This window comes from Suricata suricatta, chromosome 5, assembly GCF_006229205.1.
Source record: "Suricata suricatta isolate VVHF042 chromosome 5, meerkat_22Aug2017_6uvM2_HiC, whole genome shotgun sequence".
Lineage (NCBI taxonomy): Eukaryota > Metazoa > Chordata > Mammalia > Carnivora > Herpestidae > Suricata > Suricata suricatta.
This window is the reverse complement of record NC_043704.1, coordinates 133,198,632-133,218,533: the sequence shown is the minus strand read 5'-3', so window position 1 is coordinate 133,218,533 and position 19,902 is coordinate 133,198,632. Positions and strand designations below refer to the sequence as shown.

Below are 19,902 nucleotides of genomic sequence, written 5' to 3'. Positions count from 1 at the left end.
AATGCTGTTCTAAATTTGTCATTGATAAAAATTATAATCCTTTTATAGAGATGTGCAAGAAAGTGATGCATTCATCAAAACCCCCAATCAAATGGCAGTTTCCCCTATTACCAAGTGGACATGACCACCCCATGGCTGTTCACTAGGTGGGAGAAAGAGAGAGAGAATAGTTGATTAAGGTGTATTAAGGTCTTTCTGGGTGTTTGACCCTTAGCAGGGTATTGTATAGAAATGCTTTTTAGGTTGTTGAGAAGCCTTGTAGGGATTTTTATGCTTATTTTGCCTATTTTGATGTTAATTTCCCCCAAGGAAGTCACTCAGATGGTAAGTGATAAGACTAGGATTTATACTTTGCCTTTTTCATTCTATCATATTTTCTTTGTCTTATTCATAACTTTGTGTCTCAGAGTGCCTTTCTTTTTTTTTTTTTTTGTTTTTCTTTTTTACATTTTTTAAATTTTTATTTATTTTTGAGAGACAGAGAGAGAGAGAGCGTGAGCAGGGGAGGGTAAGAGAGAGAGGGAGACACAGTAGCTGAAGACAGGCCCCAGGCTCTGAGCTAGATATCAGCACAGAGCCTGATGCAGGGCTCGAACCCACAACTGTGAGATCATGACCTTGGCTGAAGCTGGAAGCTCAACTGACTGAGCCACCCAGGTGCCCCTCAGAGTGCCTTTCATAGTGACTTACACATAGTAAATTATTATAGAAATGTGTGAGGTATATATAAAACATTTACTATTAGCAATTATGGGCAGAGTCAAAACTAAAGCATCCAATACATTTTTGATGGTTTTTGAATGCCATCTACAGAGACCCACTAATCAGATGTGTTTTAGATCTGGAAACCAACACCTGTGTTTGCTTACTCATTTAATTCTACCTTGTTTTTTATAAAGTTTGTGCAGTATAACAAGAGCATAACTTACAAACTTTTCCTCATAAATTATGTTTTCCTGGGAAGTAAATATAATACTTTGAAGAAACAGAATATTTTATCTTGACTAATTTATTTGAGGCATAGCAAATTTGTGTGCCAATTTGTTAATGATCATATGCTTGCTCCTGTGAGGAGCAGAAAAGTTTTCACTGATAAGAGATTCCCTTCTTCCTTCCTCATTTTTCTTTCTTTCTAACATAGATGTTTATCTATTACTAGCATTTATAAACAATTCATGCCAGATTTCACAAGACAGATGTAGGGAGCAGAAATATAGTGAAAGTGTACAGTATTTAAAATTCATCAAAACATGAGAATTAGACTTTTTAAAAAAATCCTTCATGTTAATTTTAGACAATGAGGATGTTAATGAAAAACATGTTATGTATTTTTAAATTTTTTTATATTTTATAATACAAAATAATATATATTTTAAATTATCCTATTTGTTCAGTGCCCAAAGAGAAGTAGAACATAAAAAAAACATTATTAGTATTTAGTCACAAAGCAGCACATTAATTTAGAGCAGAGTCTATCAAACACTATTCATTTAACAATTCTCCAAGAGAAGGTGGAAATTTTTTCTTAGTATTTTATGAATTATATACTTCTTTTGAATTTTTTTGTTGCAGTCTTGCAAAAGCCTTGTTTTAAGTCATTACATGTTCATTATAGTACACTTATCTAGTCAAATTCAATTTTAAAAAGCACTTTAAAAAGTCTGCATAACAATTCTCTGTAGCCCTGATTGATATTATATACTAAATTTTCCCCCAGAGGTTTCCTTTCAGTTGACTTATAAACCTCTTAAAGATGTTGACACCCTCAACTTTCCATCTTAAGAAAAAATGGAAAGAAAAAGGAAAGAAAAACACTATTGCATAGACAATTACCAAATGCACAAATCTGTACTAAATAGTCGGGATTACAGTTCAATCTTCATTCCAAAGTCAATAATGACTGTATTTGAAACACTGATCACTTTAATATTGAAAACTACGCTTTTAAGTTCTTGATAGAGAATCTCAAGGGCTTGTCAACTGAGTAAGAAATAGGTTAATATGAACTAATGTTTAGTAAATTTTTGCCGGCTAAAACTGGTTACTCCAGCAGCAAATTGCATTACTGGCCCCAAAATGCTATTATACCTCCCTAAAAGTTGCTCTGTTTACCAGGGAGCACTTACTGCTTTTAAGAACAGCAATCGTTAAGCAGTAAAAACAGCTACTACAAGGAGTGGACCACTTTCTTTCCTGTGAGGAGACATGAGGATAAAGGAAAGAAAGAGGAGATGTTACAAACATCAGTAAAAATCCAATAAAGCTCTCAAGTTCAGGTGGTCAATGTATCCTTGTGTCATTTTTGACCCATCCAACATTTTCCCAATGACCTCTCATAAGTGGTTGAATTTTTTTAACTTTAGTACTCCTCTGTATCTTGATTGGTCTTTTGTTTCGCTCATGAAGAATGAAATACTCAAGAGATAAGGAGAGTGAAGGTCATAAAACCAGAAGAAATCTTAAACTCGCCACTAAACTTCTGAAGCAAAATACCTGCCAAAGTAAAATAAAGTAATGCTCATTACTTTTGGTTTCCTTACCAAAGGATTTCTTCTGTGACTCAGTATTGATGATAAACTCATGCTTTTAGTAATATCCTGGTTCTAGGTATTTAAATAACTAAAACAGGTAATGTAAATTCCAAAAGGAAGTAACTTCCTCAAGTGAAGAATTTGGCCTGCGTACCATTGGTCATTTTGGAGTCTCTGTTCAGGAGGCCACAAAGTCCTGGACACACAAGCTGCCACAAACATTTAAAACCTGAACACGTGAAAAATAAACACAGGGTTAAAAATAACCTTCAAAGTCATGTGGAAGGGAGTTCCTTACTCACCACGGTGACGTTGAAAGCATACAGGAGATCAAAAGGCAGGGCAGCAATTAAATCAATGATGAACCAGGTCGTAACATAGTGGATGCAAATTGATCTTGCTTCAAAGATAACTTGGCCAGACTTGCTGACATAGGTTGTTCGGAAATTTAAAATAATATCTGCTTGAGAAAAAAAGATAAGAGGAAGAGAAGGAAGGAACAGAGAGGAAAAGAAAGAAAGACATGGAAAGAAGGAAGGATATAAGAAGACGAGCAGGCAGGCAAGAAGTGGGGGGGAGAAAATTGTATAAAATTAGACAAACGATAACCACTTCATGTATTTCTGGCTGATACTATCTGAAATACTCTTGACATATTCAGTTGAAGTCAACAAACAGGTATTACAGGGTGAAGAAAATAATATTTTCTGAGCACTTAATACATTCCAGACATCAGACTACATGTTAACATAATTAACATGAATAAAAATAACAATGGCAACAGTAGTCATCATTACTAAATGCTCACTAGGTACCAGGCACTGTTCTGAGAACTTAGCATAGGTTATTTCACTGACTCCTCAGAACATATTAAGTAGACAGACGGTAATATCTCCATGTTAAAGAGGCAAAAACCAAATCTTAGTGAGGAAAAGTAACACATCCGTGACCATAATGTCAATGATGGCAAAGATGATTTTGAACACAAAGATCAAAGAAGGGAGTGTGGAAAGTAAATATGCCAGTCCAAGAGAACAAGAGTCGAGAGAGGTATGAAGCAAATGTAAAGCTCTGAACTACATGGTTACTGAGTGAATTGCAATACTCTTTATAGCTAATTTAAACTCTTGAAAATAAGTAGAATAGTGATATGAGGATAAAAATTTGATATCACGATCACGATGATGACAATGATAAAACAAACAATGAGCACTTTGTATGTCATTTTTACTTTCCATTTCATGTTCACATTTGTGGCAGGTGGAGTTAAAAGTTGGCCCTCCCCTTATGTGGGGGTGGAACGTGTGAGCATGATAAGGTCTCATGCCATGAGGCATGGCATTCATCTCGGTGGCCTGGCCCGATTGGGTAAGCCCTGCACAAGCTAGTTTTCTTCAGCTGGTGGTAAGGGCCTGGAAGAAAGCAACTGCCACACTGTGGAAAGAGCCATGTGCCACGGAACGGCAGCCAGTGTCTGACATCTAGCTTGCTGACATCTAGCAAGAAGTGGGAACGGCTGTCCTATAACCATAAGGAAGCAAATTCTTCCAACAGCCACATGAGTTTGCAAGAAAGCCATAGGCTCCAGAAAGAAACACAGTGTGGCTGACATCTTGATTTCAGCCTTGTGAGGTTGAGCGGAGAATCCAGCTAGGCCAGACCTAGACTTCCCACTTGTAGAAACTGAGGTAATCAATAGCTCTTGTTTTAAGCTGCCAAGTTTGTGGTAATTTGTAGTGAGACAATACAAAAACAAATACATTTGTTCTGCATTAGGTTCTCATTACAGCCTTGTGAGAAGAGAACACAGGAATTATGACAAGGCAGATTGCTACTCTATTATTATAGATAACACCTTAGCATGAGCCCAGTACTGTGTGGGGTCTTTTAAAATCATAATCTCACGGACTCCGTACAACAATACTAAGAAATAGGCACCTGCATAATCCTCTTTTACGGACGAGGAAACTGGGGCCGAAAGGAACTCAAGTGACTCATCCAGACTCACACAGTGTAACTGAAGCACAGCATTAAACTCCTACAGGTAGTTAGTGAAAGAACAAGACCCCAGTCCCAGTGTCCTAATTTCCAATTCAGTGCTTTGGCTTTTGGTGCCTCTGAAGAGGCCAATCACATCTCAGGTCTGGAAGCAAGTTCTAGATGAGTTACAAAAAAAACCAATAGTTTTTCTTGTCTTTTATGAATGATCTAACTTTTTAAAATGGCATTATTAAGAGTCACATGCTTGTCAAAAAATAAAAATATTGAAAAACTTCTGTTGCTAATATTGAGAATATGAAAGGTAGGAGCAGTGGCTAAATCATTCAAAACAGATGAAAACAAGGCCAAGGTGATTTCTACTGCGGGCCATGTGCTGTCATGGCGAAGTAGCAATGCATCATGGGAGCACAGCCACCCGGAAGGAGCAGAAGCACGGTGGAAGACCATCGGGCTGTCGTGGTAGCATATGAACTTCTCATTCTTTCTCTTAACTTTCTGGGCTCATGTATTTCTTTATTAGCAAATCAGTGTAACAGGTCAGGCCACTGGCTGTTGAAATAAAGCAGAGATTTCAACCTCATGGTTTCTAAAAGAAAGTTCAGGGTAAGCATTTGGGTTTTCATCTCATGAGTAAGAAACCCAGAGTTGCTTATCAAGCCCTCGAGTGATTGGTGGTTTCCATGACTCAGGCTGAGATAAGTCTGCAAGTTCATTATAAGACTGGAGGGATGAATTTCTTGCATATTTACCAACTGACTCCCAGTTCTACCATGAATTTCACAGAAAACTCACTGCCACCATCCACATTCCTGGGGCACTCCGTGAATGGCAGAATGAATGAAATGATTGGCCTTTGGGTGATTGACGCAGGAAACATTTTTGAAACTGTGTAGTAAATTGTGTTTGACTAAAAAATAAAAGAGGTGCAGACTTCTGAACAGAAAAGACATTTTTGTGGATGAGTCATTACAGACTATCAGTTTAGCAAGCTTTTTAAAAAATAATTTGTTACTCATTTGAGTTAATTGGATGAAAAGAAGATATGCTAATTTTAGGTTTTAAAAAGAAGTAATTATAAGACTTTTTTGCATAAATAGTAATAATAGTAAAAGAATATAAAAGGGATTTTAAAAAATCTATGGATACGAATATATTCTTGAAATACATGAATTCTTTAGGTTTGTTTTCAGAGAGAAAAAAACATAAATATATATTATAGTCTAAGATTTCTAGGACGATGGCCCTATTGTGCAAAGGCTGGAGGTTTATTCAAGGATTAGTATTAATTTTGGATAGTGGTTTCTAAGAAATCTACTTTTTTCATATACATAAAAATAGGCATAATTCTGGTGTATTGTAATTTACAAAACATTTCCAGCCATTCATTAGTTTGTGTGACAAAGCCAGCTCTTTCAGGTGCACTATTTTACCAAAGACTCGGGAGATTTAGAAACTTATTTAAAGTCATGAAGATAGCAAGCAACAGAGAAACAGGGTATCTATTGACACTTGATCCCATTGTCTTTCCATTATTTTAAAAACTTACCACACTTCCAAAATATTTTAGAGGGAATAACAATAGGCTGGTGCAGGAAAATGCATTTCTTTTTTTTTTTTTTTTTTAATTTTTTATTTTTTGAGAAAGAATGCAAGCCAGTTAGCGGCAGAGAAAGAGGGAGACAGAATCTGAAGCAGGCTCCAGGTTCTGAGCTGTCAGCACAGAGCCCAAAGTGGGGCTCGAACTGATGAACTGTGAGATCATGACCGGAGCAGAAATCGGATGCTTCACCAACTGAGCCACCAGGAGCCCTGGGAAATGCCCTTAGATCAAACTCCATATCAGTACCACCCAGGTAAAAGAATGTTAAATAGGACTCACAGTACTGAATATAAGGAAATTAACTGTCGTTGATCTGTCTAGGGACAACGGAGACTATGGTTTCCTCTCTACTTATGAGAATATGGTATCGGCGTTCGAGGACCAGGAGAATCCAATGCTTGTAAATATCCCCTTAAATGGAAGGGCAGTGATGGCCAGACAAGTTCTCTAAGAGTGAGGGAAGCATAGAATGAATAAGATTCTGATGAGAAAGACAAGAGCTCTCCTTCCAGATCTGGTGTCCCTCAGAAGAGAATCACGGAGGCCAAGCGGAGCTGGCAAACATCGGTTGCAGCTTGTCTCACTTCCCTTAAGGGGTTTGTATCTTCGGCAATTAAATCAGTGACTCATTCAAATGTTACAGTAAGAATGAAGTCTCCTCCAGACAGTCCACAACTTATCTGAAAGGCAACAGTAGGGTTTCTATTCTGAGACATCTCAAAAGCTTAAGTGTAATGTTTTTTGACTTTATGTCGAAAAATACATGAAAATGTACTCAGTAATATCCAATTTCTTACATGTAATTTTCTCATTAATTCCATTTATTATCAACATGCACAATTATCTATAAACACACACACACACACACACACACACTCATGTGCGCGCGTGCACGCACACAGTTTGAACCAAGAAAGTATTCTAAAAACCATGACAAATTAGTTCATAATTTACCACCTCGAAACCTTAAAGTCCCATGTGTTTGTGTGTACATAAACGATCCCTTGTAACACCAAGGTCAGGTGTCATGAGTAGATAAGCAGGAAGATAGAGAATGACCATATATAGTATACGTGGTTTATAGAATTTCACCAAAATGAGGTGAAACATAAATGAATCCTCTGATGATTCAGTTGGCACTTAATCAGTTTGCCTGTGGTATTGCAGTTTTCAATAGCATGATTATGATAAAGACAAATAATGGAGAGATAACTGGGTACATGTTCTGTTTTCATATTGTTCAGGCTTCCAAAAATAAGCATTTCATTTCGCTTTTACACTACAGGGCATTGTATGCAGACTAAAAGGTGGGAAAGTTAGATCCATTTTTTCTAGTTTTATTTCTTCGAGAACTATGTAATTAGAAAGTAAAAAAAGAGGGGGAGATGAACTGGATAGGGCACAAATTAGTAGATGTCTTTTCTTTGTTAGTCTGCACGCCAGATGGGAAATAATTTTAAAAAATCATACTGGCTTACTTGTTAAAAAGTAAATTAAAATATAATGGTGTGCATGCAAGCATGTGCACCATATACAAATAATTAATATCTTCATTTAGCCATTTCTTTAAAAATTAATCAATGCAGTACAGCATGGGTGGAAGGCTATTTAACTAAACCAGCTGCCAACTCCTATCCTAAAGGTTCCCTGTCTGTTTTCGTTGCCTGTGAGCCACTCTGAACACAGTATGATGTCACAGCAGACCGAGCTAGACGGTGTGAGAAGATGAAGAGCCGAGAGCTAAGTAAGGAAGAGGTTTGAGGGACTAAGAATCCTAAGAAGGTAATCGATGGCCCATGTTAGTGGAGGAGATTTTCATGCCACTCGAGTCTTGCACATTTGTCGGTATTTGTTCCTCTTGCTTACTTTCTTTTTAAAATTTATTTAATTAAATTCAAGTTAGTTAACATACAATGTAGTACTGGTTTCCACAGTAGAACCCAGTGATTCATCTCTTACATATAACCCTCAGTGCTCATCCCAACAAGTGCCTTCCTTAGTACCCACCACCCATTTAGCCCATCCCCCGCCCACCTCCCTCCATCAACCCTTGGTTTGTTTTCTGAATTTAAGAGTCTCTTATGGTTTGCCTCTCTCTCTGTTTTTATCTTATTTTTCCTTAATGTGTACAGCAGTGCTATCAACAATAGCCCAATTATGGAAAGATGCCAGATGTCCATTGGTTGATGAATGGGTGAAGAAGATGTGGTTTATATATGCAATGGAGTACTACTCAGCAATCAAGAAGAATGAAATCTTGCCATTTGCAATAACATGGATGGAACGAGAGTGTATTATGCTAAGCGGAATAAGTCAGTCAGAAAAAGACAAACATCATATGATTTCACTTATATGTCGAATCGTCTTGCTTACTTTACATGAGAGATCCTATGGAAAAGAAAAGCAGCTGACTCTGTGAGAAAACCATGAGAGCAATTGCCTGAAGAAGGCAAGCAGGCACAGTAAGGGGCGTTTGATGCTCGTATTAGCTTCTGTTTTGTACCAGTGTGGCCAACATTTTCATGGTGGGCCCCTCTAGTGGTTTTGACCCTCAACATTAAACATCACTGGGACCCATATAGAAGGGAAGGGACCTAAAAGTCACTTTCTCCTAATAGCTGCCTTTCTCTTTTTACTCCCTCTCTTTGGTTCTAGCTTTGTCCTTTGTAGCAACACAGAATACATTGTTCTTTCCCATCCAAAACTCTCCTCTAAAAATATTAGAGATCAGTTATCAAATTCTCTCTGTGCCCCAGGCTGAATATCTACATTTTGTTCAATGGTCTCTTACTGATCTTCTCAGTCCTGATGCTTTTCTCTAGCTTGGTCACTTTCACAACAAAATCTCATGGAAGACAGGATTTGGGCTTTCATCTTCTCCTTTCCTCCTTTCACTTTTTAAAATTTTTTTTCTGTTTTATTTATTTTTTGAGAGACAGAGAAAGCGTGAGCAGGGGAGAGTCAGAGAGAGACAGAGACACAGAATCTGAAGCAGGCTCCAGGCTCTGAGCTGTCACCACAGAGCCCGATGCAGGGCTCGAACCCACGAACTGCAAGATCATGACCTGAGCCGAAATTGGATGCTCAACCGACTGAGCCACCCAGGCGCCCTTCCTTTCACTTTTCCAGCTGAGCTTTTATTTATTCATTTTAACTTAATGAGGCACATGTCAATTTTTATTTTGAAAAGGAATTTCAAGTCTTTAACACAATAGAAAAGAAATCCATTTATGTATTTAAATACTGTCCTCTTGGAAGGAAGGTACTAAAAGAGTAGAAGAATATACCAGAATATGCCACTTTGGCAGAAGAATGATTTTTGAGCTGAAGGCAATTGAGAAGCAAAAGAGAAAATCTCCCTGTTCTCCCCCTACTTGCCTGAAAGCAGGGCATAAATTCTCAAAGGTGTCGCTCCTCTCCTCTCTATCAAGAAGGACAAAAGTTCATCCCCAGATCTTAGCACGGCTGGTGTGGTGGACGGACAGTGGCAAATACATTTATTGCCAGCAGTGTTTCCAGAATTCTCGTTACTCCACCGTCTTACCAACCCTTGATGGTATCAGGTTTTAAAACTTTTGCCAATTGGGTGGGAGTATAATGCTACAAATAATAATAGATTTAGAGTTGGCTCTATTTCTAGTAATGCAGACTTAGTCAGTTGTTGGCAAATCTTAAAAAAAAAAAAACCAAAAAAAAAACCTCTTACATTACTATTAGTTGAAGTAAACATTTGTCCTCTCAAATCTCCACACATTTTTCACACAGACTGCTCCCAAATGACTGCTCCTATTCTTTATTGAGAGGCCTAGGGGTGCTTGAGTGCTGGGTCAGTTAAGTGTCCGACTTCCACTCAGGTCACGATCTCAAGGTTGGTTTTGTGGCTTCTAACCCCACATCAGGCTCTGTGCTGACAGCTCAGAGCCTGGAGCCTACTTTGGATTCTGTGTCTCCCTCTCTCTCTGCCCCTCCCTACCTGTTCTCTCTCTCTCAAAAATAAACAAACATTAAAAACAATCATTTGAAAAAAAAGAGAGAGTGAGCTAAAGCATGGCTGCCCTTTTAGATTTGCAACATCCTTAAGCATTATAAAAAACAGGGGCGCCTGGGGGGCTCAGTCGGTTGAGTGTCCAACTTCAGCTCAGGTCACAATCTCATGGTTCGTGGGTCTGAGCCCCATGTCAGAGAGCCTGGAGCCTGTCTTCAGATTCTGTGTCTCCCCCTCTCTCTGCCCCTCCCCTGCTCACACTGTCTCTCTCTCTCCCTCAAAAATAAATAAAACATCAAAACAAAATTTTTAAATAACCCTATTGATGATCTGTTGTGCGTTTTGCCCTATGCTGGGCCCTGCGCACGTAAAGATGGACAAGGATCGCACATGAAGTGTGCCTTTGCCTGGTAGCCACAGACTCTCATTTTTGTTACCTGTGTCCTTCCACCTTTCCGTACCTAACGAAGCCCCATCTGTGACTATGCGAGCAGGTGCAAAGAGACAGCACATAACTCCCAATACATGTCTATTAAACCCACCACTTACTGTCTCTAAAACTAATGATTTTATTATACTGACTTTGTTCATGGCTTTCGTTTTATTGTATAAAGTTTACCATGTCCAAAGACTTCCACCTAACTTGCACCATTGGTCTGTGTAAAGCTTACCAATTTTGGCTCCCCATTAATTATTCACTTTGTTTCGGTGACATATAACTCTAAATTAGATATTGAACTTTGAAATTGCTGGATCATTTTTAATAAAACTAATTTAATGATTAAAAATAAATCTACTGAAAGACCATGACTCACACACACATATGCCTCTTAATTATAGAAATCTTTTTGGCAAACTTATTCTGTCCTTAGTTATGGTTACCAGGTGGTAAAATTCCAAATTTAAAGTACAATAGAAACTAGGAGGATTATCATATCTATAAATACCCAGTCATGAAATTTTTAAAAACCCTTAACACTTGAGTCTCTTAATTTCATATGAATTAGATACTGATTATCCAAGTAATAAAACTTAGAATTGATGAAAATTGAGATAATACAAAATGTGTTGATATGATTAATTTTTGCGCCAAAGTGAAATCCAACACATATATCCTCATGAGAAAGAAAAACTCTAGGTTAAATAAGGGTTTTCTAGTTACATATTACTTTACATTTTAATTAGGGCTTTCGTGACCATTTTCATATTTGAGGAAAATAATACCCTTAGTATTTCTGGCAGTCTTTGTTGCACTTTACCAAATATTTCCGGTTCTCTACCTCCTGGTATGATTATCTTTCCCTACCACCTGAAGAGACTAGATGTGTCTGTGATTTGCTTTGGCTGTAATTATAAGCAGCAGTAGCCTGCAACACTTTGGGGCAACATTTTGAGAGCTAGTGTGTGGTTCCTCACATTTTCTTTTCCCTGCTTTGATGATGAGGGAAATACGCAGGAAGACAGGATCTCTGCAGCCCGGGTTTCTGAGAGATGACAGTGGGCAGAGCTCACGGCTGCCCCGTAATGGACACAGAGTGTGAGGGAGACATATAAACCTTGTGTTATATTCCACTGAGACTTTGAGGTTGTTACCACAGCCCATCCGGATATGTATTCCTAAAGGCTATGGAGCAGAATGGGTAGCAGAGAGAATCTGGAGTCGCACCTCCCGGGTTGTAACCCCCTGCGCAGGGATCAGCTGCCATTGTTGTGGTCACCACTAGTCGTAATGGTACTACTATCATTCCATAAACTTCAAAACTAAGAAAGAGGGACAATGAAGGACATCTAAAGTTGCCTAAGAAATTAATACTATTATGTTTATTATTACTTTATAGATCTGATATACACAATATATGTTGCTAATATGAAAATAAAATTATAAAAACAATGAGAATAACAGCATTTTTTAATGTTTTCCTACCTGATAGGGATGTTTTAAGTGCTTTGCATGTATTACCTACTTTGCACTTGATCTTAGCCAAAAGGCTGAGAAGCGATGATCCTCATGTGGTCATTATGAATTAGGTAGTATGTCCATTTAGTCATAGGTTATAGACTCAGATTTAACTTGCCCATGATTAACCAACGAGAAAGTGGGAGATCCGAGATTTATACCTAGGGGTTGTCACTATAAAACCACATAACATTTTTTATTATAATTCTTCCCCTTCTTGAAGCCTAGGAACAGAATTGTTCTGGTGAGATTAATGAATTACTTTTTGAAATTTAGGTAATTCTTAGAATCATAAGAAGATAATATGTAGTATTTTGACAACATAATATGCAGATCTCCTACCTGCAAAATAAGTAAATATGCTCTTTCTCATTTTTTAAGAGCTTTGCTGTTACACGTTTTGAATGTAATATGTAGTAGGATGCCAAATATACAATTATTCAGCATACTTAAAAATGGTTTAATTTAAAAATTGCATATATATATGACAAAATGCACTGGTCTTTAAAAAATATTTATTTATTACTTTTGGGAGAGGACAAGTGCAGATGGAGAGCAGAGGGGGCAAGGGACAGAGGATCCAAAGTGGGCTCTGTGGTGACAGCTGTCACCACAGAGCCCGAGTGGGGCTTGAACTCAGGAAACATGAGATCATGACCTGAGCTGAAGTCAGACACTCAACTGAATGAGCCACCCAAGTACCGCCAAAATGCACTGGTCTAGAGTGGACAAGGTGATGAATTTTTGCAAAGTTGACCATCTTGGTCATCACCAATGGATAGAGATATAACCAGGACCAGAACACCAGAAGCCTCCTTTATAATCTTGCCCAGTGATCGACTCCCAAAAGATCACTATTGTCCTGATTACCATAGATTAATTTTGCTTAACTAGGAACTTTATATAAATGGATCATATAATATATACTCTTTTGTATGGATTCTTTCACCAGACATTGCATATGTGATTTTCATCAATTCAGTATCACTTTCACTATTTTTTATTGTTTTATAATATTTCATTGTATGACTATATAGAAGTACGCTTAATTTTATTGTTGGTGAAAATCTGAATTGTTTCCAATTTGGCTTATTATAGTTAATGCTCTTAGAAACACACACACACACACACACACACACACACACACACACATTATACCTTTCTTTGTAGAGTTATAACTGTTGACTCTATGTGCACAATTGCTGGGTCATGAAGTAATTACATAAGTGACTTTAGCCGATGCTGGAAAAGAGTCTAATAAAGATTGTACTTATTTGCCTTCCTACATATAGTGTATGAAATTTCATGTTGTTCCATATCTTCCTACAACCTTGGTAATTTGTCTTCTAATTTATTTTAATTTTTTCTACTCATTCTAGTGGTGGTGAAATTATTTTCATTTTCCTAATGATCCCAAGCATGTATTAACTGCAAACTTGGATATCCTCTTTCAAAAAGTGTCAGTTCAGGACTTTTGTCTAATGAGTTTCCATCCTTTCTCTTTTACAGATTTGTAGGAATTGTTCTTATACATTCGGATTATGAGTTGTGTTCTGTTTAAGTAATTGGCTATGCCACAATCACTAAAATATTCTATGATGATGTCTTCTGGGAGTTTTATTTTTTGACTTTTATGTTTTCTCTACAGTCCATCTGCTGCAAGTGATTCTGTGTGTGGTGTGATACAGGAGTCGAGGTTTATATTTTCCCAGGTGGGTATCTAATTGATCTAGCACCATTTTAGAAAACAACCATTTTCCCCAAAGCATTCTAGTGACACTTGTGTCATAAATCAGGTGATCATACATGCATAGATCTGTTTCTGGTCTTTACATGTGTTCCAGTGGCCTTCCAGATACCAACTTTTCCAGCAAGGCAGAAATGGATATGCTTAAACTCTATCAAAGTATTCTCAGATGCATTTAGAATATGACTAATATATTTGACGTTAAAGCACAAGTTGATTAGTCACAAATCTGAAAAATTATATTAAAAAACTAAAAAAAAACCTAAATGGAATAAAATATTCAGTATTTGAAATAATGGAGCCATGCTTAAGAGAAAAATAGATTCTCACTTGAGCACATTATGATTTCATAGCTATTTTTATGAGTGTGATCAGTAGAAATTGCTCATATATTTGTGTTATGCCATAATTGCATTTCTACTTGCGGTTTCTATAATTTAGTCTACTTTTAGTCTTGTGAACAGTAAAATCATAAAAAGATCAATAGTGTCAAACCACACTTGTCTGACTTCAGCAAGACATGAGTAGGATCAAGCAATAATGACAAAGTTGGGGCACAGAGTGGTTCTTTGCTCTAGTTGTATTATAATCCAGATCACTGAAGTCAGAAGGAAAGTTGGGAAGTAAAATGGTATCTATGTTTTATTAATTCTCCCTCAGGGTTGTTTGAGTAGAAGAAGTGGCCCAATGACAAATCAAGTCAATATCACCAGGCATGGTGGGTCACCAAAACCAAGAAGGGAAGAAATCACAAAGTAAGCAGAAATTGAATCCAAAAAATCACATGTGGAACTCAACAAGAGGACTTAGAGTGGGCAGGAGGGAGTCTGAAGACAGTTAATACCCAGAGGCACTAATTGTCAGAGTCAGAGTGGAACATGACCTTTAGGAGGTTAAATCTAGCCTTTGGAAATCTACAAAATCAAAGAGCCACCAATTGGAGCCACAGCCATAAAAAACAAAGTTTCTCATTATTTTTCTTTGTTCATTTTTCACATTAAAAGTTTTTTCTTGTTGTTTGTTTGTTTTATATAGTTTTTACAAGTTTATCCTTTAAACAATGCAGGGTACTTCTTCTGGAGGGGAGTGAAGAAACTGCTCTGTATCTGTTTATATAAATAAAATATAGGGTCTAGTGTTTCTGTATCTGTTTATATAAATAAAATATAGTGTTCTTAAAAATATTATATGGAGAATAAAGCATGACTCTCAAAATCTACCAACTCAGTGTTTTTTTCTTAGTACATTTTCTACATATTTTAATTACTTAGTTCTACTTATTTTCTATTTAGAGGGCAGTGTTTTGATGTAAAGATGAATAACTAAAATTTTACAAAGACATGTATTTGTTAAAAATCATCCACTTATATATTCAGGAAAGGTCTTGTCCTCAAACTAACCTTTTAGTATGTTAAGATAGTTTTGCCACCTTTTTTCTAGCAAAATGGATCAAACTGCATTGTCTTTGTCAGAGTTAGAATCAGAAGGTGCTACAGAATTCAGCTTAGTCGAGACTGAACATTGCCACAAACTTGAATGTTAAGGTTTATTCCAAGAAGTTGTTTTCTGAGGCATCACTCAAACAGCTGAATTCTCTAAATGTGGTTATTTGGCCATCACTACTAGGTTATTTGACCTGGGGTGGTTCTGATGAGTTCTATCCTCAAGCTACTGGCCTGTGCTTATTTAGCATTGGAATGTCCATCAGTACTGATGCTATTCTGAATACATATTTAAGTATGAGCAATATTGTCTCCTTTGCTATTTGAGAGATTCAAGAATAAATGTTTCTCAATGTGCTTCAAGATTGTTATTGACCATGCATTCTGCATATTTCAATTGTCATCAGACTTTTCATATGTGTGGTCAGTTTACATTTTCAACCTGTAACGAAAATACATCTCCTAGTGATAAGGATTCACTTGTATTATCTTTATAAAGATGTCTAAGACAGAGGCTGATCTGATCAAATATCACCCTCCAATATCTCTTCACTATTCTTCCTCTTTGCCTTTACATAGTACCTTTACATAGTAATGAGCATGTAAATTACTTCCATTTCCTGATCTATAACCCTCACCACTTGGGAAGAACTTCTTGGTGTCTTGTAATCCATAAGACTTGAAATACATTCAAAACGTGTAACAGCAAAGCTCTTAAAAAATGAGAAAGAGCATATTTACTTATTTTGCAGGTAGGAGATCTGCATATTATGTTGATAAAAATTAGGTTGTGAAGTTAGTGAGTAAAGAGTAATTCGGGGCACCTGGGTGGCTCAGTCAGTTAAGCGTCTGACTTCGGCTCAGGTCATGATCCCATGTTCGCGGGTTTGAGCCCTGCTTCAGGTTCTGTGCTGACAGCTCAGAGGCTGGAGCCTGTCTTCCAATTCTGTGTCTCCATTCTATCTGACCCTCCCCTGCTCACACTGTCTCTCCCTCTCTCTCAAGTAAATAAAACATTAAAAAAAAAAAGAGTGATTCATATGGAATCAAAATTATACCCAAAGAACTTTAGCTAACCAAAAAGTATGTCATTCTAACATATCATCTCTCATTAAGTCCATTCTGTCACCTCTTCCTTTGATATTAAAAGAGATTGTGGCATCTTAAGTTAAGTAGCAGGTAAAATAGCTGACCTGCATCCAGTGGTCATGTTGTAAGGTCTTCAAAATACTAAAATCACATTCAAATCAAAAAAATCCCCATTGAACGGGAGAAAGAAAGGAATTAAGACCTATCTCACACCTTACCTTATCTTTTCTTAAACTGAATAATGGTGGGGGTGGGGCACTTGGGTGGCTCAGTCGGTTAAGCACCCAGACTCTTAATTTCAGCTCAGGTCATGATCTCACAGTTTGTAAGATGGAGCCCTGACTTGAGGGCCTGCTTGGGAGTCTCTCTCTCCTTCTCTTTCTCTCTCTCCTTCTCTTTCTCTCTCCTCCTCCCTACTCTCTCAAAATAAATAAACAAACAAACAAACAAACAAAAAAAACCCCGAATGATGAGGAAAACTGCCTTTTACTATTTAAAACAGCACCTTGTTTCCCTTCTACTCCAAATCTAACAGCCATGTAGTGCAATTCTAGTACATCAGGCAAAATACAACAAAAGATGGCTGTTCACCAAATTTCATATTCCCTTTAATCCAGAGTAACAATTGCAGCTGGATGACAATACCCACCCCCCTCTGTGACTAGTGTGGTCACAAGTGAGGCTCTTGCAAGTGGAAGTACTGTATGCAAATTTTATACTTTGCACATAAAATTATGCATATTTGCTTTCTACACTCTGCTTTTCTGTTCCTGCTGGCTGGAGGTGAGACAGAAATAACTTTCTACATCTCATAAGCCACTGAATTACTGTTGCAGCTTTTGTCACAAGAACTTCTTAAACCTAATACATGAAGCAAAGTCCACTGCTCTCATTCCTCCATTAACTTAATGTTAAGTTTTAACATTTCCCATGAAATAGTGCTTTGGTAGCTGGTCTTGACACTGCAATCAAAATGTGACTTTTTATCGTTATGGGCAAGGAATTCACCCACCTCTCCAGCCTCTACTAAGGATGGCAGCACCCCCTAAGTACTAGTTTTTCTATTCCGCCTCTTAACCAAAAATTGGTCAGCATCATTTCAACATAAACCCTTCTTGCAACAGCTCCTGGGCATTCAACCTCTTGGTGTTGCTTGCTAAAGCCAGAGCATTAGTATGATCTGTTGAAGCCACCCAGTATAAACTGACCAGATTTAGCACAAGACAACCACTTCACCTTGAATTTCAGATAAAGAATGAATATTTTTTTTAGCATAAATATGTCCCATAAAAGAAAAAGTCCTTTTATTGCTACAACCGTCCTTGGACTAGTAAGTCTTTCAAGAGACATCCAGATAATCTGAAATTGACCACTCCTCCTCATCTCCCTGACATATGTGTACAAATCACAGGAGCCTTAAAAATGTGTGTGTGCATGCACGCACACGGACTCACTGCCAGGTGCATCTGGATATGTACAAGCAGTGTGCAGAAGTAACATAGTTCAGACCCACAAAACATGAAATATCATGTTGTTTCCATTCGTTGCGAAATCATCTTTGTTGGCTACTACAGCTATTAACTTCCCTGCAGTTTCTTCCTGTTTCATCAAACTTATACAGCTTACATTCTAGATCCTTACTTCTATCAACTCATGCACGGCAAGGATCATTCCATCTACCTTTTCCCAACAACTTTTATGTTTGTGCATGCTCACACTCTGCCTTGTTGGACACTCATGGAATGACCTCATTAGGTCTTCACACTTTTTTTTAAAAGCTGCAAATATTAGACATCTACCTTTTGTTCACTATTGGCCTCCCCCAAAAATGAATGAGAAGAATGCCTTCTTGTTCAGTATTCTAAGCTTTTGTTACACTCTAGATTATGTTGAGTTTTTCTACACTTTCTGTAATACTTTTTGGATGATCCAGTGTAAATAAAATTGTTTTCAAGGTTCCAAAGGAATACCAGACTTACTGGTTTCCATGGAAACTGCAATAAGAATCATGCTATGGGCACAACATTAGCAAGTTGAAAAAAATGGGTACTTTTTTTGTATTTTATTGTTTAAAATGATGATCATAGTTTGGTTAAATGTGGTGATATGATAATACATCATGACTCCTTGGTATGAACATTGGGTTTTAAAAAATATAACTGGATTCTAATTTCAGCTCTCCCACTTCATAGCAGCATCTCCTTTGAAAAGTTTTGCTTTGTTTTTACCTTTCTAAGTTATAATTTTTATTTAAGTAAAACGAAACTAATCATGATTGCCCCTCATTATTTATTCAACCAATATTTATGGATCACCCAATATGTACATGTATTGGCTGAGTACTGGGAATACAAAGATGACTAGTGCTCTGTTCATACATTCAAAGAAATTGTAATTTAGTAGAGAATATAGGTATGCTAACAGGAAATTATAAGGTTATGTGATGAGTGCTCTGGTGGAGTAGCTGTAACCAAGGAATAGCTCACGTGGAAGATGAAGACTTGGAAGGTGAAGCTTGCAACAGACAGGTGGGAGATCACAAGTCAGCTGTGTCCGGAAGGATGAACAAGAGTTAGCAGCGCAAAGGAGAAAGAGGATGGAGGCTGCCAAGTACGCATTGATTTAAAGTTCAAGAGTAGAAAGTGACTGAAGGGTTTTAAGCGGGGAGATGACATGATCAGATATACATTATATTACAACAAAAGGGATGCCTGGGCGGTTCAGTCAGTTAAGCATCAGACTCTTGGTTTCATCTCAGGTCATGATCTCATGGTTCCTGAGATCAAGCCCTGCGTTGGGCTCTGCGCTGACAGCATGTAGCCTGGTTGAGATTCTCTCTCTATCTCTTTTTCTCTCTCTTTCTCTCTCTCTCCCTCTGTCTTTCTTTCTGCCCCTTTCCTGCTTGAGTATGCTCTCTCTCTCTCTCTCAAAATAAATAAACAAGAAAACAACAACAATAAAAACCTGACTCTAGCATAGTGAATAGATCCCAAGAGTCTGGGCAAGGAACAAAGTTAGTGGGGGTGTAGTAATCCAATCAGAACTGTTGATAACTGGAACTAAAGTAACAGCAGTGAAGAGTAAGAAGAGACAGTGTATGAACAGATGGTTAGGAGGTGGACCACACAGGATTCTGAGTTTGATTTTACTGGGGGATGGAGGGAGAGGGAGGAATCTGTGAAAAGCCCTATGTTAATGGCTCATGGGGTCATATTCACAGACATGGTAAAATCCAGGAAGGAAAGAAGTGAGTCGTGTAAGAAAAGCAGACGATTCAATATCCCATCTGTGGTATTTGAAGAAGTCATGCTTCATTGGAGAGATTGTCTGTAGACAGTTGAATACACATGTGTGAAGTTTCGGAAGTAATCAGGGTCAAAATATTGATTGGGAAACCACCAGCACTGAACTAATAGGAGATGGTGCAAACACCACATGGTAAGAGAGGGACCAGAGGGGAGTGGGAACAGATGGCCAAGGGCAAATCCAGGGAAGCAATGTCATTTAAAAATATAGGCACACTGAGAAGACATTGAAAGAATCTGGAGGA

The 19,902-nt window shown here is 37.6% G+C and overlaps 1 protein-coding gene across 1 annotated transcript in view; it reads right to left on the bottom strand.

The window, feature by feature from the left end:
- Positions 1-19,902, bottom strand: part of KCNH8 (potassium voltage-gated channel subfamily H member 8) — a 224,430-nt gene that overhangs the window by 106,196 nt on the left and 98,332 nt on the right. The window contains exon 5 of the mRNA XM_029940344.1: positions 2,834-2,991. Within this exon, the coding sequence (XP_029796204.1) occupies positions 2,834-2,991 (158 nt within the window). The remainder of the gene's footprint in view (positions 1-2,833; positions 2,992-19,902) is intronic.